Source organism: Pygocentrus nattereri, chromosome 28 (assembly GCF_015220715.1).
Source record: "Pygocentrus nattereri isolate fPygNat1 chromosome 28, fPygNat1.pri, whole genome shotgun sequence".
In the NCBI taxonomy this organism is placed as follows: Eukaryota; Metazoa; Chordata; class Actinopteri; order Characiformes; family Serrasalmidae; genus Pygocentrus; species Pygocentrus nattereri.
The window spans coordinates 18,548,371-18,569,873 of NC_051238.1; the positions used below are offsets into that span (position 1 = coordinate 18,548,371).

Below are 21,503 nucleotides of genomic sequence, written 5' to 3' on the forward strand. Positions count from 1 at the left end.
TTTTCTCAGGCTGAATGAAGAGTGACTTACACAGTCTAAAATGAGTCTTTAAATGGTAGTCAGGGCTTAACAAAGTAAAAAGTAGCTGTTTCAATTTTTAATATACACCTAGACAAAACATTTATTTAACACGTTTATGGCACTTTAACATTGTATATGTACTGTTTGCCTTTATTATGTTCCCCTTCTTTTGAGCAGACTTGCTTTCAGTTTTTTCAAAGAAATCTGCAGGGTTATTTGTTCACACCACCGAAGTTCAGTCTTGCGAACTGGTTGCATTTCTTGCATCTCACCATCCAAATACGCATTCAGTGATGTTGAGGCTGGACTCTGAAGTGGTCAGTCCATTCTTCTGAGAACACCAGCAGCTTCTAAGTTTGATTCGCAACTTTGTTTCTTTTCTCAGTGAGGGCTTCTTGACAGCTTCACATCCTTCAGATTCAACGTGTTGAGTTCTCTTCTCACAGATCTGAAGCAAGATTGCAGCTTGACTTTCTCCTTTCTCAAAAAGATGAAAGCTTTAAGTACTGTTTATGTGATGGTGACACTTTTGCTTTTGGTGGGCTACCAGGTCTTGCACACTTGTTAGGAGTCACATTTTATCTTTTAATATCTTTTAATATATTTAGCTTTCTTTTTCACTTATTTTCTTTTCTCATGCAAGGTCTGTGTGTGTGTGTGTGTGTGTATGTGGGTGTGGGTTTGTTTGGGTGTGGGTGTGGGTTTGTCTATGCCATAGTTAAGCATAAGACCGTACAGCTTAACTATTATATTTGAAAAAGCTGTTTGTAGGCTATTCTTCAGTGTAACTGGAGCAGAGGTAACCCCAACCCACCCACTTTGCTTCAAACACACCTCAGCCAGGAGTGAAAACTGACTTCTAAATCCAGGATCAAGTACAACAGGAAATAGAGGCAGAGATGTATCCAAGGGGTGGCCATGGGTTGCCAGGAATGAAGCATGGCTCCCTTCTGGGCACCCCTGTCATGGAAAGTGAGATCATTTATGATGCAATATCTTTTTTTAGTTGAATACATGCAGGTATTGTAGATTACCTTATACAGTGCTGTGGGGCTAACCTTCTATCATTAGACTAACCTGCATTGAATGCAACCTAAATAAATAAGTTTAGTTGACTTGATTGAAATACATAATTTCCTCATTAATGACTAAAACATGTTACATCAACACAGTTTTGTTTTTCTTTGTTTACTTTCGGCAGTTGTTGTATTGAAGTAATATTTTATTCATGTGGAAATGATGGACAGCATAAGTAATGCACAGAGAAAAAAACACTGTCATTTTAATACAGTAATGCTATTTTATTTATTGATTTTTTTTTTTTCAATCTGCCACTCTAATAAAATCTCTGGGTCTTACATTGCTACTTTATTCTAAAAGTTCTCACTATGCCCCTGACTAAAGGTCTAGTTTGGCTAAAGGGTTGGTGGGTGTGAGACAATGTAATGAGTGTGAGATTTCTGACTAAAGTCTTCATGTTTCATTGTATACAACAACGTCAAAATCATGAACAATGATAAATGATAATGCTGGCATATAAAGATGGCAAAAAAATCCCAAATCATCTCAAAATCTTTTAATCAGGAGATAACAGACCAGAGGAAAATAGACTTGACTTTTGATATGAAATTCTCATTTGCAATAAATAGCAATGCAATCACAATAATCCAAGTGCACACATACAAAAAGAACTGATTCGAATGGTTAAATCCACCAATAAAACATACAGCATCTTCAATAATAAACACAGAGCACTACCAGGTCAAATCAAGATAAGAATACAACACACATTTATAAATGAAAGATGAGGGAGGTTTGTTTGTAATGAGGTTGAGATCACAGACACAGTGTAGAATAGCAGCCCTGCTGCATGGGAGCTTCATCCATGCCAGTCGTTATAAGTGTCCACAGTACACTGTACAATGTCCATGATCCATTAACTAAGTCTCTATTCAAGCTCTAGTCAGTATTGGCAGCAACTGCCAGACCAGTTTTATCATGATAATGTAATAAAATTGAATTGGAAATGCAATAAACAAACAATAACAACACAAAACTGCAGCAAAACAGCAATAAGTACATCTGCCATGCTTGCTGGTAATCGGCTTGGAAGAAGTCCTGGTGTTGCTTTGGCAATTCCTGACTGGAGCTTTGACCATTTCTGGAAAACTGACCACTAATTGTTGACAACATGAGGTGTTTCACCTTGAGGAATGACATTTGTGCAGGTAGTACTGATGCTAGGTTTAGTTATATAGTTCCGAGCCAACGCTGCATATGCAAAATGTAATTTCCACACAGTCTGCACAGAACTTACCTAATTCAAATGTGTACAGCATTTCTGCATGTGTAAAATACTGTATATTACATCACCACGGTTGTGCCTCTCAGTTTGCTTTTGACTGTGTTCATGTATTGTATTTTAATAATGTTGAAATGATGTACACATTTTAATCAGGTATGCTCAGTGCATTACATCACTTCAGTGCAGCCAACATTCATCTCTAATGTGCCTACTGTTCACTCGGCACTGCGCTCATGCACAGAGAGCCTTCCTCCTCAATAGTCTCCAGCTCCTCGCTACTTACTGCCTGTGTGATCAGATTCAGCTCCTCACACATTGTCTCGAAACGGTAGGCCACGCGAATGTCCGGCACATTGGTCCTGCGGATGTCGTTCCCTTCCGGGCCTTCTTTGATGTAGCTGGGGCCAAGCCAGTAACTCTTCACCTAAACAGAGAGGAAGTGCATTATATATACAGCATGTATCTTATATACAAGTAGTGTGTATTTACACAGTAGCTCTTGCATTTGTATTATCACTGATAATATATTGATACGTAGTTTGGTGTGAAAATCAGATTTACCCAGTTTTCCCTTTAGCCTGAATCTCCCAATGTAGTCGATCACTCATTTTATGTCAAAAGCTTGCTTTTTTGGTTTTGCATAGTAGATTTGTGACCACTAATTTGCAAACTGCATACCTAAATCACCACACTTGCCTCAAACCATTGCCGTAGAGGTGGACAATACAGGTGGACAATACAGCAAATCTAATATCACAATACTTCATGAAATTTTCACCACACAAGATGTGTCACATTATTTTTTTTTCAGTGAACAAAGAAAAAAGAACCAGTAGTGCTACATTTTAAAACATTACTATGAGAAACTGTGAACATAATGATTTTTATTCACTATTTTTGCTTACTGTGTTGCACTAAATCCAATTAACCAAGATGAGATTTGCTGTTGTTACAATGAAACATGCAGTTGGCCAGTTTTCTACAAGTAATTATATTCCCGATATGTTGAGAAAAGCATATTTTATTGTACTGTGACATAATTTATCAGAATAATCATACACATTGTGGTATTGCCCAGCCCTACATCGACGTATGCAAAAGTTTAGGCGCCCCTGGTCAAATTATGTGTTTTTTTTTTAGATTTTCTTAGCTTTAATAAATATACAACATACTTGTGCACATTTTAATATAGTTATAGGATAGGATATTTAGGATATTTAATATTTTGTGGTTTATTTTTTCTTGCAGAATGTTAAACTAAATAGAATCTGTGCAACAACATTTGCTGAATGCCAGATTTAAGTGTGTTCTCCGTGGAGAATGTGTTCCTCTTAGAAAATCAACAGAACATGTCATTTGGTCAGGGATGGTCAAACATTTGCCTTGGACTGTATGTGGTTTCTGACAATGTGGGGCACACTGTTATTTAGGACTGAATGATTTGGTAAAAATATCAAATTGTGTTTTTTTTAAACAATATTGTGAATGTGATTCAGAAGTGATTATGTTCTTTAGACTGAGCTTTGGGTGTTTATTTTTCATGTCATGTTTATTTTTCATCTGCATTTAAGATAAAGAGAAAATTGAGCAAGTTTGATTTTCACTAACCTCTTGCTTAAAAATGTAAGCCAACTAGCTTAATCTATACCCTGTACATCCCCTGGTTGCCAACCTCTGTACATTTTTACCACACATGATTTAACTTATTAGCTAATTATATAGCCCTCCTGGAGCTTAAGTGAGTCACCAGTAAAAATACAACAAAAGAAGAGAATGGAGTCTTTAGGTTTGAGAACCAGTGCTATACATCAAAACTCTACATGCCATATGCTATGAAGGTGCCATGATGCACTGCACTTTCATGTACTAGATAATTGTGCACTAATCATGAAAAAGATCATTCTTGTTGATTTAGGTGATGGGAATGATAAATGTTGAGTAGGTGTATGTGACTTTGTGTCAGAGTGAGTCGGCACCTTGTGAGAGAAACCACTCATGAGGACGCTGTTTCTGGCCAGTTCACACATATCACATGAACTGAGCTTCCACACCTGAGTGGCTATGCTGTATTCCTCCATCAGCGGCTCCTGCAAGACACGTTTGTCTAGTGAATATAGGCAATACATCCATCTATCCATCCATTTTCTAAGCCGCTTCTCCCACAGGGTTGCGGGGGGGGGGGGGGCATTTGGTCATATGGTCATTTTTAACGTTGAACATTTATTTTTAGGATCTACTACAATGGATTTACATGCTTCAAAAACACTTTTCTCACACTGTATATCTCTATTCACCCTCTTCCTGAGATGCTCTGTTAGAGCTCCTCTTCCCTTAAGGCATTCCACACCCCAGTGTGCTCTGAGCAGTTCTGACCCACACATTCTGTCTCTGTCTTGCTGTTTGCAGATAGACCCTTCTTTTCTGAGCAGCTAGAAACACCAGTGTGATTTTTTTTCCAATGATGTTGGTTGTGTCGAATCAGTTTGAGTCAGAGTCACATCCTGAAAGTCTTCTCAACATGGTTACCTGAACAAACTCTTCCTGGCCTCTAGTAGACAATATGTGTTGTGCGTTGCTGTGTGTACAAGATTGTGTCATTGTGACAAATGAAAAAAGAGCTGCAATTCCAATGTAGAGTATGAAAATAGTTTCTGTGGAAGAGAGTTTTATCCCTCTGGTATTTACTTGAGGTTTGCCACTTTGCAGACCATTTAAATCGCATAGCTGTATAACACACTAAAGGAAAGTGAAAAAACAGAAAAAGCACAACAAGCTTTCATATCAGCACTCAAAGCCACTCAAGCCCTTCAGTGGTTTAAAGGGGAATTCAACTCCATATTCAATTTCTTTACATTTTTTACTTCTGATTCGAACCAAAAGTTACAATGTTTACATTGCAAGTATTGGCATTTTATTTATAATTCAAAATAGTCTGTGAACCTACACGTCTTTTGAGTTTTTATGTAATACTTACAATGGTAAAATAGCGGTACATCTGAATTTTTCTTTTGTTTCAGACATAAGACAGTGTATTTGTTTCTCTAGACCAAAACACTCCAAATGACTATGGCAAAAATTTTAACAATCAGTCGAATTTGCCTTTAAACCAACATTGCTACCAAGGATTTCCAATATATGCTTTTAACAATCGCTTGAAAATGAAAAATTTCAACATATTGTTTAGGCAAAACTTACTTTTCATGAACCCTGCTGAAAACACGAAAGCTGAGTGTTGTAAAAATACCCAATCATTTTACTCAAAAGATTTCAAAAGAAGTCAAAGAGTAAAGAAGAAGGCAAAGAGCCTGCCAACAGGCCCTGGTCTGATAAAGGGTTAAGAGACAGGTTCAGCTGAAAATACAGCCATTGTTCCTGGTTTGACTGATGAACACAAATGGCAGTGTATCTGTACACTGTTTCTTTGGAGAGATGCCACAGAAGAAACACACTTTGCTTCCCAAAGAACCTTTCAATTAAGTGATTTCAAATGAGTTCTTTAAAGAACTATTCGCCCAACATTCTTTAAGTAATCCAAAGTGGTTCTTCTACGTCTTCTATCTCTCCAAAAAACTTTTTTTTGAAGAGTATACAAACACACTGCTGCTTGTGTTCATCAGTCAAATCTGGGGCACGTTCAATCTGAAAACTCTGCGCACCGCTTTGCTACAGTTTCTGGGTTGAACGACATGTTTTATCAAAATGGTGGACAACGGGCTTTGAGGTACGTTTTCTCTCATTTGATGTGTGAAGCAGCGACGTATATATAAACCCCACCATATTAAAAAGGCAGTGCACAGAGTAGATTATAAGAACGTCCTCTACAAATGCAACTGTGGCAGCATAGTGTACATAACAATCAAAGAGGCTAAAAGACATTTATCATAGTTTTTTTAATAGAATATGCTAGAGAGACACCAAGTACAGCCTTCTCAGCTGCCACAGTTTCAACACAAGAGACTGTCCAACAGACCACCATTTCTGTTTAAATAAACAACGTGGTACGTTTTGTCGGGGTTGAATGCAGCCCTGAACATACCGCAAACAAACTCCACTCAAAGAACTGCTACTATATTTTGAGCTAAGTCTCTTAAGTAAAGAATCTGAAATTTAAGTGACTGTAAACAAGTTTCTTCAGGGTCTAATATCTAGGTAGACGTACTTGTTGCTAGTTGAGAAGGTGCTCACCTTTGTGAAGTGGAACTGCAGAGGGTCATCAGTAGATAAGGAAACCATGAGGCCTCTGGACAGGTACTCAGGCAGCGGGTTACGATGGTAGCTGAGAAACAGGCTGTTATTGCTGAGAGGAGACATGGCAATGCCAATCTGAGCCAGATAATACAGATACTGTAGCACTGGAGCCTGCAAAGAAATACAAATATACACTATCAAGACAAAAGTATTGGGACATCTACACTTTTCACCTACAGGAGCTTTTGTGACTTCCTATCTAAATCCATATGCATTAATATGGAGTTGGTCCCCCCTTTGCAGCTAGTGCATTTTGCTTGGACAGAGAGACCACACTGGTACATGTGCACGGTTACTGGAATATTGGACCTGCTCACAGGCTCGTAACACTGATAATGAGTAAAATCATACAATAAATCATCTGAAAATTCTTTTTAAATGCTGTCATCTCAGTAGAAATGAAGCGTCCTGAACAGGTCCTCTTCTTACCTTCCTGAGCAGCAGCCCATGACAGATGTTCTCAGAGAGCATGAAGCCGGACACCAGATGGTGGATGGGTCCTGCCTCACCACAGTGTGGCCTCAGCACAAACGTGTTAAAGTTCCTTCTCCTGTAGGAGGGTTAATTTGTGAACACCATCACGTTCACAGTCACTGCACAATCATATATGATGATAAAGACAATTTTATGTATCAGTTAGCATTGTGTGAGCTGCATGCCTTAATTGTCACACACTTACCTCAAACATGCCTTGGCTGATTGACTACATTTAGGGAAATTGTATAAACCATTGTTTTATCAGCTTTTGTGGGAAGCAGTGCATCAGAACTTACCTGCGCAGGTGGTTGAGCACAGTCATGTTGACGTACATGTAGTACAGATAGTAGGAGTAAGGAGGATTATCCTCCTCTATCCAGTTGGCAGGTAGAGGACTGTCCAGGTTAAAGATGTGCTGCTCTGGTTTGGACTCGTCATCCACGCTGTCAAAGCCAACCACCTGAAGGACACTGCAGTATTTAGTCTTAGAGCACTGATGCGGTGATTTGTAAAAGAAAATGTGGTTGCCATGTTGTAGGCCAAACCACTGTAGCATAACTGTGGTTAGTCTAGATTTTTTTTAACAGTGTTATACCCACAGTGTCAGTGATGAAGCTGCATGAGATCAGAGGTAAATTGTGCCATGAGAGATGACCTAGGAGTAAAACACACATTCTACACTGCTTTGTCACAGGGTGAAATTTGAAATAAAATTAATTCATTCACTGACTGGTGAACGTATCACACACTTCATCATGTCTATAGTTTTAGACCAGGCAGTAATGGGATCTGGTTGGACAATGTCTGATGTGTATTGCTGTATAAAGCACAGTGCTGTCAGTTAATTACGTACATGCTGCAGGAAGAGGTGCAACTCTGGGTGGGTACGAGGGTTGATAGTTACTTCAAACAGGGGCAGAAATATGTTCTCCAGCATCTCCTGGAAATTGCAGAGCTGTTTTTTTGTGTGGTAGACATCACTGCAGAGAAGGAACAAAGGCAACCATGTTATCAAAAACCTTGCCTTGCATGTAAGTAAAGAGTGTAAGAATGTAAGTAAATGATCTACTATTGTCATCATTTGATTTTACATTTGCTCTCTAAACATCATGCTAGAACCTTCTTTTTAAAAGTGAAGACGCATGATGTGGTCGTAAAGATTCCTGTGAGATCTGACCCGATGCTCCTGACTTTTAAATGATTCTGTTTCCTGCATGTTTTTTCTGCTAACTTTAAATAAAAGCTACTTCTTTTATTTTAAAAAAATGTATGTAGTGTTACTTAAAACTGCAGAAAAATGTCAATTTAATCTGATCTACACTGTTGAGAATACCCTCTACATTTAATTTTATATACTGTGGATATGTATAAATTTTACAGACTATTCCCTGGAAATTGTGAAATAATAATTCAGTCAGAGGCGTCAGATTTCATGGGAGTTTTCATACCACATCATACGTCTTTACACATTAAAATCACACACACAGAATAAAACGAAGGTTTGGCTTTAGGTCTCAAATGCATCATCAACATTACACTGATGAAGATATGATGACAATAGTAGATAATTCACTCACATCCTCAGAGGACACATTCCTCACAGAGTTTTGAGTTCTGAGTTCTCTTTCAATACTGTTTTAATGTGCTCATAAATTTCAGATTCAGATTTATTTTAAAAATGTATGAGGGTTGGAAGTGGTCAGTATAGTGTAGTGGGTAACACCGCTGCCTGCCAGGCTGCAGACTAGGGTTCAATCCCCCAGCTGTACAAGAACCCCACATTATACCAAAAAGAGTACTTGGGCAAGCAGCTCTGGATAAGAGCATGTGCCAAATGCCATCAATGTGTGAAAACTGTTTACATTTATTTTACACATATGCATAATATATGCAATGCCCTTTTGGCTTTGTTGCATGCAAAAGCATTTATGTCGAATCACTTGAGGCACTCACAATAGCCGAGGCACCTGGACAAGCCAGCGGACGTTGTCGGAGTAGACCTGGTGTTTGACTGCCCACTGGGCCAGTTTATCCCACTCGTCCCTTGAGCGGCCATAAATGGAGAGACGTAGCTCAACATTTTGATATTTACTTTCCTCAAGGTCTGCCATCACCTCCTGAAATGCACCGACAAGTCATGGTCAGCAGAGGGAGACAAGCAATGCAGACGGACCACACAGACCACACTGCATGTAACAAAACATCACAGAAAACATGATATACATACAAACACACCAGATATGGCGTAATTATGCTTGATATTATTTAGATTATTTAAAAAGGTTAGAAATCTGTAATATAAAAAATCTATTATCTGCTCACAAAAACACAAGCTATAACCTTATCTAGTTCTATAAGAATCTATCGATTATTAAGAGACACTTTTTAAATCTTACAAACAGGGAAAGTTCACCTCTGCATCTAACCCATCTGTGAAGTGAAACGCCACATACACACACTAGTGAGCACACACACACACAGTAGGGGGCAGTGAGCACACTCGCACGGAGCGGTGAGCAGCCCTATCCACGGCGCCCGGGGAGCAATTGGGGGTTAGGTGTCTTGCTCAAGGACTGGGGACTGAACCGGCAACCTTCTGGTTACAGGGCCAGTTCTCTAACCTCCAGCCCATCTGAAAAAATTAACTGAAAAAATATAAGCTGTTTTTATAAAAATCTATCTAATATCTACTGAAGAAATGTATGCTGCAACTGTATACAAAAGTATGCGTGCCCGAGTGAAATTATGTTTTGTTGATTTTCTAAGTAAAAAGAAGTTACACATCCTCTATAGACAACACACTGCTGCACAGATTAATGCGTGATTACTGTGATTACTATTTGTGAATTTAACATATTAAGTAAGTTATCAAGTAAATTACCTAGTTTTATTCAACCTAAATAAATACTACTTGCTACTACATTAAGTAGTTTTTTTTAGGTTGTATAGTGTATGTAAATTGTGCTGTAATATTTGTAGGCAAATGCCATATTTAAGTTTGTTCTCTTGCTAAAATTATTATTATTATAAAATTATTATTAAACATAAGCTATTTCACTTACCTTCTAATGATACATAAGTTACTTGTAGGAGGAAGGTATGTTATTTACTATGCAATTTTACAATTCACCATAGCCTTTACGTATTCAGTGTTATCCAGTAAAGTTATCAAAGACATTCTACCAAACATGATGAAGAAAAGTATAACAGAAACAAACATCAGTGAGAAGAAGCAGCACACAAGTGCACAGCATCTCCTCAGCTGAAATGAGCTTTCATGCAAAACAACAAAAATTCAGCTGTGATTTGGTTGCGTCACTGTCCATTTACAACATAACTGCAAAAGATACCTTGATAATATGTCCAAAGTATTTCCCTTCGATATGGTTGTCTGTTTTGATGAAGATCTCTCGGAGGATCGACTCTCCAATGGGGTTGTATTTGGCATTGAATTTGTCAAAGCGATGGAAAGTGTTGCGATCCTGATCAGTGAGAAAGAATTCAGACATCTGGGGTTAGTTATATCTGTTTTGACATTGTACTGTAGCTAGTCAATGTATGAAGCCCTTATCTGAAGACAGAGGAGTGGATGTGTTTCCAGCAAATCATCACTGTCCAAAAAACAGTTTTTTGATATTTATTTTTCTACATTATTTGATCAAAGCAGCTGCCCTTTACACTGTGTGAACATTTCATGATGAAATGACCAATAGAAATACTCCAGAATTACTTGGACTAAAATCCCTTTACACGTCCTTGCCTTAGGTTTTCCCATTTTCAAGGTGACTGTTTTTTTTAGACAGTGATGACTTGTAAAATAAGCTCAAAGGAGTTCCTTACTGCATGCATGTCCAGTGTGTCCACGCTGAGGTCAAAGGCCGTGAGGTTCATGCTCTCAAAGACTTCCATCAGCGTCTGTTCTCGTCCTTTCTCCACATGGACAATCTCCTTAGGGTACTTCTTCATGGCTCTCTTAATAAAGCGCAGCAGGTGCTTCTGATTCATGCAAGATGAAGCATGGATATGAGTGTCCACCTGAGGAGAGAAAAGACCAGATGGGATCAAAGATGACAGGGTAGGTATCACAGTTAACCCTCCTAAGTTTATAGCCTCAGATACTTCTTATTACATCTGGTTATTTTTTCATAGCTCAGTGAAACAAGCAGAGAAATTGTGAAACTATCAAAACAGTATGTTCTAATTGTTCCATGCATGGGACCAAAACAAATTTTGACAGTGCAGACTCAAACTCGTGGTTTCCAAACATAAATGTAATAACATTGTAATTACTTATGTAATTACATATAATCATTTATCATTTACTGTAAGTTGAAGGTACATACAAAGAAAAATAAGACCTGTAGACTTCTAAGGGTTATGGGCATTGTCAGGAATTGTATACTGTATAAACAGTTGTTATACAGAAATTAGCACTGGTTCATTTAACTTTTACAGACAAGTGACATATGAGAGAGATAAAGAAGCTGACCTTGCGTATATTGTAGAAGTCTCTGTGAGGAACCTTCTTCTGCGCTGCCAGTTCCTTCATCTCATTTAAGAGGATGTGCATCTGAAACTTTGAGCTCAGGTACTGCAGGCGACGGTAGCAGAAAGATTTCCTGTGGCCAACAAACAAATGTCAAAAAACCACATCAAACTTAAAGACCAACCAGTAGTCCTGAGTATGGCTGCCAGAGTGGTTGATTTTAGATCAAAATCTGAACTGTAAGAGAGCAACATTCAAATTGTAAGAGCTGCAAATTTAGTATAGTGCATATGATCATTACTGTTGCCTTAAGGTGGGGCAACTAAACAACCACATGATGTGTACAAGACAGCTGCAAATAACTAGCAGTCAGGCACAGCATGTTCAAGTCTCAAGCCAGAAAAAGTGGATGTTCTGCTCTTTTTGGCCGAAAAAAATAAGAAAATAAAATTTATATTGTAGAGGTAACATTGATCAGAAAAACTGCAATTAGATATTTGCACCAAATCATTCAATCTTACTCCTGATAGTTTTATTATACCTTTATTAAATCAATATATGTGAATATATATATATATATATATATATATATATATATATATATATATATATATATATATATATATATATATATACACACATGGTACCAATTCACAATAAGGGTTTATGAACAGCTAAAAAATTGTTTACTAATGGTTATTAATTAGGTCATAAATAAAAACAACAATTTAATAAACAGTTCTTAGCAGTTACAACATATAAATTAAAAGGGAAACAGTGAGCTATTATAACTGATCATTATGAATAGCTTATGCCGTTGACAGGTTAAATGCTGACTGATGGAGAAGACAAAGTAAAAAAAAAATCTGCAAGATCTGAAGTTTAACAGTAGAGAAGCATGTGAGTTCATTATATGGCAAGCAACAGATCACCGTTTCCCTTTTTATTTATGTGTTCTAACTGCTTATTAACAATTTAGAGGTGTTTATGATGCCATTAATAATTGCCAAAAAAACTCATTTGAAACCATTCCCAAACCTTTAATAAAGGGAGCCTTATTGAAAAGTTGTACCACATCATCTCCAAATTTTAGGCTTTATTTTAATTTTGAAAATTCCTCAACATTTTATCATCAGTTCACCTCAGTCAGTCTCAACTGAACCTAGAATGCAGCTCTGCCCTTTTCACCCCAAAGTTCAACCTGAGGTCTGTGCATCACTTACACTGGTCCATTAATGATGAGGGCCATCATGACGTTCATGTCAACGATATACTCCTGCAGGTCAGGGTAGGGTAGATCCAGCTCCGTGGCCCTGGCAATGGTAAGGGCATTTGAACAGTACAGTACAGTTTTTATAGCAGATATTATAACAGTAGATTACATTAACAGTACTGAATGTGATCAGTGCTGCTGTGGTATATTTGAATATGATTTCAAATGGTGAAAATGCAGAAGGCAGCAGAAAGATTTCTTACTTCTCCATGTTGCTTTTGTGAGTGTACACATGTACAACACCATCCATCATCTTGCAGCTGTAGCCCATGTCTGGAGGTAGGCTAGCAGGGTCTAAGCCCTCATAAGGGTGCGTCTCTGATACAGGAGGGTGGACTGTAGCATCTGGGGAAAAATATAATCTTTGGTGTTTAGCTGAGAATGTATGGCATGTTCAACTGGCAACTTTCTTACATTACACATGTGCTTTTAAAAAGGCCTATACAAGCCCAAACTCAAACAGAGTTTATTTTACATGACCATTTAACAAACTCTCTTTATCCCTTACCATTAAACAGGATGTTTTTAATTCTCATGCATTTAAAACCGATTTTTGTACAGTAAATAACCTCTGTTCTGATCCTGACATCCTGAAACTTCTTTTGGATGTCAGGATCCTTTGGAAAGCTGCTGAACAGTGCAACATCTATTTGCTCTTCTAACATATTATGCATATTATCTGCAGTAACGACACTGCTTACCACTTCAGTTTTAATGGGTGGGCTAAACTGCTGCTAACTTAATGTATATGTGTGTGTGATAATATACATATATTAACAATATAGTAGCTGTAAACACATCTAACACACACCCTAACAAAACATGTGTATGCAACTTTAACATTCATTCATCATATAAGCTGTATATCCTTCTGGGTCATGGGGGCTGCTGGAGCCTATCCTAGCACAGAGTGAACAGAAGGAATGAAACCTCCTGGACAGGTCACTAGCCCCAGACACACAGACATACACAGTCACACACACTCACACCTTGGGGTAATTGAGTATCTCCAATTAGCATGACTTCATGTCTTTGAACTGTGGGAGAAAATGGGAGCACCCATAAAAAAACAATGCACACACATGGAGAACTTGCAAACCCTGTTCACTCAGCCATGGAATGGAACGCAGACCCTTCTTCCTGTTAATAAGTCTTGTATGGGGATAGGGGAATACTGCATAATATTGTGGAATATTACTTGCCAATTGAATATTAACATAATGGCTGCTACGTGTGGTCCTTTGGGCAAATCTTTTCTGGCCCTTCCTCATGAGAGAGGATGCCCAGGACATTGAGGGCATGCTGGTAACTGCAATAAGATGTTCCAAAAATGATGCGCCATGCCCTCTTTAGGACACGTTCTATCTTTATTGATAAGGTTTGAGTATGTCCAGCATGCCACACAGGCACCGCATACCCCAACACCAGTCTAATGCAGCCAATATATATGGCTACTAAGTTTGCCCAACCATGAAGCAGTTGATGTACTTAATAAAAAACAACTTTGTGCAGCCTCTTGCTGTCATAGAATTAACTTGCTCATTCCACCAAAGATTGTGCTGGATGTGTCCAAGTACTTTGAACTTAGGCATCACAGAAAGAGGAATGTTATTCATTTGAAGAAGTGATGTGGGTGGTGGATTTTTACTGAAGGTTATTTGCATGGCCACATATTCCTTTTCATTAAGAAGCATGGAGCTGTTTGTGGACCAGGTGTTCAGCTCATCAAGCACATCTTGCAGGGTGGAAGGCTGCAGCAGTTGGCTGGACTCCAGCTGGCTCATATCATCTACACATTTCCAGATTGAGCTAGGAGTATTAAAAAGAGCATCATCCATCAAAGATTAGGACAAGAGAAAGGATTGATTCAAGGAGAGTTGCCTGGGCCACTAGTGCACTCTTTGTGTTCTTATAGAAAATTCTGTAGAGTGATTATCTGAGCCTCACCACAAGCATTTCTATGCATAAATGTCCTGACAAGTTGTACAAATGACAAATAAACTTGAAACTTGAAACTTGAAATCATAAATCCACTGGATTAGTTCAACTTCAGACTCTACTACCCTATACTGGATTTTACTGACTACAGTGTTCTGTTAAACTCTGTTAAAGGCCTTAAAATCTGCAGACACCAATGAAGCAATGAATTGTCAAGAAACAAATGTAATGTCCTTGAGCAGCCACTGAAGGGCAGAATATTCAGCAGCTCTTGCCTACTGGGAAGTTAAAAAGATGATCCAGCTTTGCAGGAGTTTAGGGATGACCACTGCTTCTTTCCACTGACTAGCAAAGAGGCCCTCCCAAAAAGAAGAACTCAAAATAGTGCTTAAGGGAACACTGATCTCACAAGCAAAATCCAGGATGTTTTGAGGGAGTGCATCTGGGCCAGAAGCCGTACCAACAACAGTATGCTGTGAAACTGTGTCAGTGTTTATATAGTACATTAAACTTTTATTTTGAAATAGTGAGGAAAATATTTTTTTCCATCATTGAACTCACATCTATAGTATTAGTAGTCATTACTGTTATCATTAGAAACAGTACTCATCAAAGAGTGAACTACTTTCTTTACCTGCAGTTACGGCGGTCTCAGGCACCTCCTCATACACGTTAAGGTCCAGCGGCCTGTCGCCCAGCTCATGCAGGTACCGCGCTGTGGTCCTGCAGAAACTCTGTAAAGACAGAGCCATGTACTTCTCTCTGATGAACAGAGCCTTCACCACACACTTAGCAGCATCCAGCAGGTCTGTGAAGGGAACCTGGGGAGAGGAAGTTACATCACTTAATCGTTGACAATATTGTAAAGTAGATTATATCAGAGGCTTAACTAAATCTTCTGTAAATGAGGGTTAGGGGGTGGGAGCTATGTAGTGTAGCTTTGTTTAGCCATTGATTCACCATTAATCAAGCATAGTGCTCTCGTCCGCTGGAGGTTTCATAAGTAGCATTTTGTTTTGATGGTCCACTTCTTTAACCTACATTTAACTAAATATCTATGAAAACCAGTTTAACTTTTATCTAACCCTAAAATGAACACTCACTCTAATCCTAACCTGAAACGTAACCCAAATCCTAGCCCTAATGCTGTTGATAATCACTGATAGTTTAATAATTTGAGCATTTGATATGGTACAGAAGATGAAAAGTCTAACTAAAACATGACAATTTTGTCATTTTCTTCTTCATCATACAAGATGCAGTTTTTCTCTCTCACTCACTCCACATTTCTCCTCTCCGGAGATGGCGACTCTCTGATATTCTCTCTCTGGTATGAGCTCTCGTTCTGGGTACATATCAGTGGGCACCTGGTTCTGCTCCTTCAGGTACCTGAAGAAAGAAAAGAGGTGAAATGAGAGCTTCTCAACAGGTTTCGAGACACTTTTGAGTAAGAAGCGAACACAAGTCAAGGAGCATCAGTTAACTCACTCCAGATCCGTGGCACTGTCTGTCTTCATAAACTCCTGCTTGGCTCGCAGGAGGATGTCAGGCTCAAACCTGTGAGACGAGGACAGAGAATGACGTTCCTATGAATTTCAGACTACAGAAAGAACAAACCTAAAAGGGGAAGAGATTTGAGGAAGAAAAAAATGGGGATTTCAGCAGGCTCTGATGTTCAAGTCAAAATTAATTTTGAAGGGTTTTAGTCCAACATCACCTCGAGAAGAGAAGGAACGATTCCTTATTAGGAAAATCTTTTTTTTCACCCTGTTTTCCCACGTGGAGCACAAGTACTGTAACCATTTGACTAAATGGCCAATTACAAAATGTGTACAGCTCAACATTTGTGGCCTTTATAGACAAATCTGTTCAGGGAGTGCTTGCATGCTTTCTAACAGCTTTATAGAGCACTTTTTTGCTATTTGGCCAAAGAAACAGTTATAAAAAACATACATCCAGTCAGAGACTCATTATTTTAATCAGAACTTATCAGCTGTCATATGGTCATTGTGACCATGCAAAATATTAAATATATTTTATGTCAATAACATGCAGCCTGAATAGATGATGGGAAATATAATTGTGTCTTTCACTTGTTTGTTATTTTCATAAATAAGTGTTTTTATATTGGTGCATTTTAAAAGACTTAAGTTGTGCATCACTACTGTTGTAACAAACCAATTGGTAACTTTACAGGAGAAGGAAAAACATGCTGTACTTTCAATGTAAGTCAATAGAACCAGACTTTTTTGGAAGTAATTCTGGGCCATTTCTTTAGGTCCATTCTTCATTGAACTTACACACAATGTAAAGGGCAACAGATGGTGTTGTCAAAAACTGTGTCAAGTTGTGCCAAAACTGAAAAATGTACCACAGCCACTCAGGAGACAATAAAAAAGGAAAAAATGAAGGAATGGATGGATGAATAAAATAACATTCTTATTAGCATGCTGTGTGTTGGAGTTGTGTCTGCATGCTGTGGTTGTGTGCTGTTATGAAGGGCAGTGGTGAGTGAGTGAAGGATGGACTTTATTACTTCACATCCTGGCTGATCTGTCGCTCCAGTCGTTGTCTGCGCTCCTCCAGCTGCTCTATAGGACTGTCCTCAGGAAACTCATACGGAGCGCTGCGCATTTCACTCTCCGCCAGACTGCGCGAGAACAGCTCCTACACACACGCACACACACACACACACACACGCACACGCACACGCACACGCACACGCACACGCACACACACACACATACACACACACACATCCAGCACAAAAAACATTCATACATAAACATAATTAATAAATATTCATAAATAATACATACATAAACATACAATAACATATTAATAAAACTAATATCTCTACATTTATCAACACATAAATACTTATATATAATATACATATAAGTAAACACTTCTATGATTACAGTTTTAATCTAGCAGTAAAAGTGAATGTACACTCCCTGCTAACATTTTTGGCACATGTAGATTTTTTAAAAAAAAATCTACTACAAATGAGTAAGTATTTTTGTCAGCTTGCAAACCTAAGCATATTCAAGACTAGCTGGATTTATTATACATGGAAATATTACATGTATTACATATATAACAGTGCTATCTTGGTAATAATGTCAAACCCCACACTGCATCTTGTGATGTCAGCACTCATCAGCGCTCAAACGATTCAGCTGTGTAAACAGCCTCTGGGACAAATGATTTTCAGTATGTGCTTTTAACAATAAGGAAAAGAAAAAGGTCAAATCATTATTTAGGCAAAACATCCACTGCTCTTCATACTAGTGACATGCCGAAACGGGAATCGTAGGCCAATGCCAGGACCCAATCATTTTTGTGTACAGTTGTATGCAAACATTTGGCCATCCTTTTGTTGCTCACATTCTTAATGAAAATAAATTAAAGAGAACCCACTTAAATGTGTCATTTCTCTGCAAATTGCAACGCACAATATCTCTTTATTTGAGTTTAACATGTTGAAAAAATACATAAAATATGCCATAACTTCTGCACAGACAAAATTTTAGGTCACAATTTTTTTCAGTATATTAGATTAATCAAATACACTGTAATTGTGCTTTAAATGTGCAGAAGTGTGTTCTGTGTAGACGGTGTGTTAACTTATTTTCACTTACCAAATCAACAAACTTGCATTCAACTGTGTATATCTGCCTAAATATGCCTTCGAATCACAGAAAAATATAACATCTACTTCTGTAAGCTCACAGAAGCAGTATAATGAATAAAATGCAGATATTTCAGCCTTTTAGCCCAGCATCACCTACAAGCTTTCCTCTTTCACAGTGCAGTAAACACAGTGTAGCAGAATATTCCCAAAGTATTAGTGAATAAGCAAAGTGTCCCCACACTTTTGACACGTATGTTGTGGCAATCACCTCGGCAATTTCTTTGTATTTTCCATCCATGGAGGTCCGCAGGTCAATGGGTCCGTGTTTGGAAACTGGGATACCAGGCAAGGAATACTGAGAAGTTAGGAGATGACGGCCACCACGTAGATCTGCCAGCAAGAGAGAGAGAGGGTGAGAGAGAGCGAGAGAAAGAGAGGGAGAGAGAGAGAGAGAGAGAGAGAGAGAGAGAGAGAGAGAGAGAGAGAGAGAGAGAGAGAGAGAGAAAAACATTACTTGAGAACATTTCCAGTATGTCCAAATTACGGTATGACAAACGTGTGGAAAATAAATATCATTCCTGCTTTTGCAGTCATTCCTGTTGTCCCACAGAAGGGGTGGAGAGACAAAAAGGGTCAGACACTGCAGGCCAGCCAAAGCTCAACAGCTGCTTGTGTCTCCAGCACAATGGAGCATTTGGATGGAAGAACATTACTGTGTTTGTGTGGATGTTCTGACCACAGACTCAGGAACTGCTTGGTAGGCATTTACTAACCAACCAAGCCAACAGCTCTAATTCTCAACATCAAATCTGATGATGGGGCAAGATTTGTTGTAGATGGTCAAAACCATTTGCATCAAAATCCAGTACTATGGCCTAAATTCCACATTTCAAAGCTGCATTTTCAGTAAGCTACTGCTTACATCCAAGATCCATGTTTGTTTACAGGTCTATTTAAAATCAAGGCGAATTGGAACATAGCACATTGTTCTTTCTGCACTCTGATGTTTCCAAGTAAAACACAGTATTGGGGGCTCTTTGAGCTTGCAGAGTGTCTTTGCTGGATGGTAGGTGGGGGGTGATACCAGATAATACTGGTTAATATTATTTTTTGCTTTTATTACATTTATTACCATTTATGACATTCAGAGAAACAAGAATTGTGTCTTTTAATGATCATATTTAATGAGCCCTTTAACCAAACATAACGTGTATATAATGTGCTGGGAGAGACTTGATCAATCACAGCACCAGGTGAGGCTTTCACATTCACATGATCCAACAAATGTTTGGTCAAAATAATGCAATAATGCAGATCCTTAACCATGTTACATGATGAGTTATTCATTGTGCTTTATCACACTACAATATGAAGCAGTATCGCTAAAGTAAGGTATTTCGTCTATATTCAGTCCTGGGTTTGAACTTCTCCTCACCCCTCTGATCACTGCTGCCCTTCTGTGTGATATCAGCCTTCATACACTGCACTGCATAATCAACTATTCATGAGCCTCATGAATATTACAGTAGTCTGCACTCGCCCCTGAGCCACTGAGACACAGGAGCTGCTGCCCACCAACAAGCACACACACACACACACACACACGTATTTACTATAGATAGTGCTGCTTAAATGCTGGGTATAAATGCAGCGATATGGGAGTATTGGGTCGATGCTGATAATTTTCATGTACATATCTTACAATGCCAATAAACATTTATAAAATGCTTTACATATAAATGTAAATTGCATTTATAACATGTATGTAACATGCATTTATAAAACTGGGACTACAACTACCTGGATTAGCATGAGCAATATCACATGTATTTCTGTAGGATTCAGGTTTAGTTAATTACCACAATTATTAAAAAAACTATTACTAAACCTATTATTACTAGTTTTAATTTTTTCCCCTTTATTTCTGTAGAAGTCAGGACTACTGTAGTTAATTGAATCTATTACTAAAAAAAAAGAACTAGCATTGGTAAAAATGACAGTTAAAAAAAAAACAAGAAAACTAAATAAAACTATTATGTCCACTGCAAAACTAAAACAAAATCCAATTATTGAGAAAAACTTTAAGCTTTTCTTTTTCAGTGCAGGAATGAGAGCTTAGAAGTGTATTTTGTCTGACTTATTCAAACCTTAGCACATATACATTGACTCTGTGTTCATAATACTAATAATTAAAACTTAAACAAATAAAAACTAAACTACAACTATTATTTTTCAGAAAATATAAATGAAAACAAACCTGTTAATTCACCCCTAAAACAAACTGAAATAAAACTGAAATCAGCAGAATGAAAAACAAATAAACACAAAAACTAATGAAACTTTCAAAACTATAATAATCCTGGTGGGGCTACAAATACAGTAAAATTCATAAAATTTTAGCACAGCTAAAGTCTGTTCCTCTGGAGTACAATGAAGACCTCATTAAATATTCGTTTGAAATGTACATTTAAATTATTGGTCTGATGCTGAACTGTTTCTGTAAGCGATCATGTGCCAGCGCTGATTTAGTTATCCTACTGCTGATGCTAGAATGCATATGGATTTATATATGGGAAATATGAGAGGGAGGATTTCTTTTCAAACCAATATCAAGTAATACTAAGGCTATTCCAATTCCTATAACTGACGCAATATCAGTATGTTTTTGTGAATTCAAAAGAATTGGAGTTATTGATCTGCCTATCCTCAGTTTATTTGCAATGATACAACGTAAGTACACAAAAATGGTATTGAATGAATTGAAAAGAACAGATCCTGTTATTTTGAATAAAATCAAAGACACAACATGGCATGTTCTACTACTAATTAAAGGGAATTCCAACCCATTTTCAAAATTTCTGCATAATTTAGTTATTGAGATGTATTAAAATAATGCAAATTGCTTTAATGTGAAATGGTTTATTTTAGAGAAATGTACCATCTTACAGTGTTTTTTTACAGTGGTGGTGACTGGAACCAGGCATCTACAACACAAATGTTTTATTGTGTTTATAAAATTTTATGTTTAACCTACATATGTCCTCTGAGATTTTATATGTAATGTTGATAATGTCATAAAAATGTCTCAGGTACCATAATTTTAATTTTTTTTAAATTA

General features: G+C 37.8%; 1 protein-coding gene across 2 annotated transcripts in view; it reads right to left on the reverse strand.

Annotated features, from left to right (window-relative positions):
* Positions 1-1,582: 1,582 nt before the first annotated feature.
* The window catches only part of ampd2b (adenosine monophosphate deaminase 2b), a 37,075-nt gene continuing 17,154 nt past the window's right edge, over positions 1,583-21,503 (reverse strand). For both annotated transcript variants that reach the window (XM_037535898.1, XM_037535899.1), the window contains exons 2-18: positions 18,654-18,775; positions 17,285-17,415; positions 16,237-16,305; positions 16,029-16,137; positions 15,383-15,569; positions 13,014-13,155; positions 12,761-12,850; positions 11,541-11,670; positions 10,892-11,086; positions 10,402-10,533; positions 9,005-9,168; positions 7,905-8,031; positions 7,348-7,511; positions 7,004-7,124; positions 6,512-6,685; positions 4,303-4,413; positions 1,583-2,750 (exon numbers count right to left, since the gene is read on the reverse strand). In XM_037535898.1, the coding sequence (XP_037391795.1) occupies positions 2,535-2,750; positions 4,303-4,413; positions 6,512-6,685; positions 7,004-7,124; positions 7,348-7,511; positions 7,905-8,031; positions 9,005-9,168; positions 10,402-10,533; positions 10,892-11,086; positions 11,541-11,670; positions 12,761-12,850; positions 13,014-13,155; positions 15,383-15,569; positions 16,029-16,137; positions 16,237-16,305; positions 17,285-17,415; positions 18,654-18,775 (2,384 nt within the window). In that variant the 3' untranslated portion in view covers positions 1,583-2,534. The remainder of the gene's footprint in view (positions 2,751-4,302; positions 4,414-6,511; positions 6,686-7,003; positions 7,125-7,347; positions 7,512-7,904; positions 8,032-9,004; positions 9,169-10,401; positions 10,534-10,891; positions 11,087-11,540; positions 11,671-12,760; positions 12,851-13,013; positions 13,156-15,382; positions 15,570-16,028; positions 16,138-16,236; positions 16,306-17,284; positions 17,416-18,653; positions 18,776-21,503) is intronic.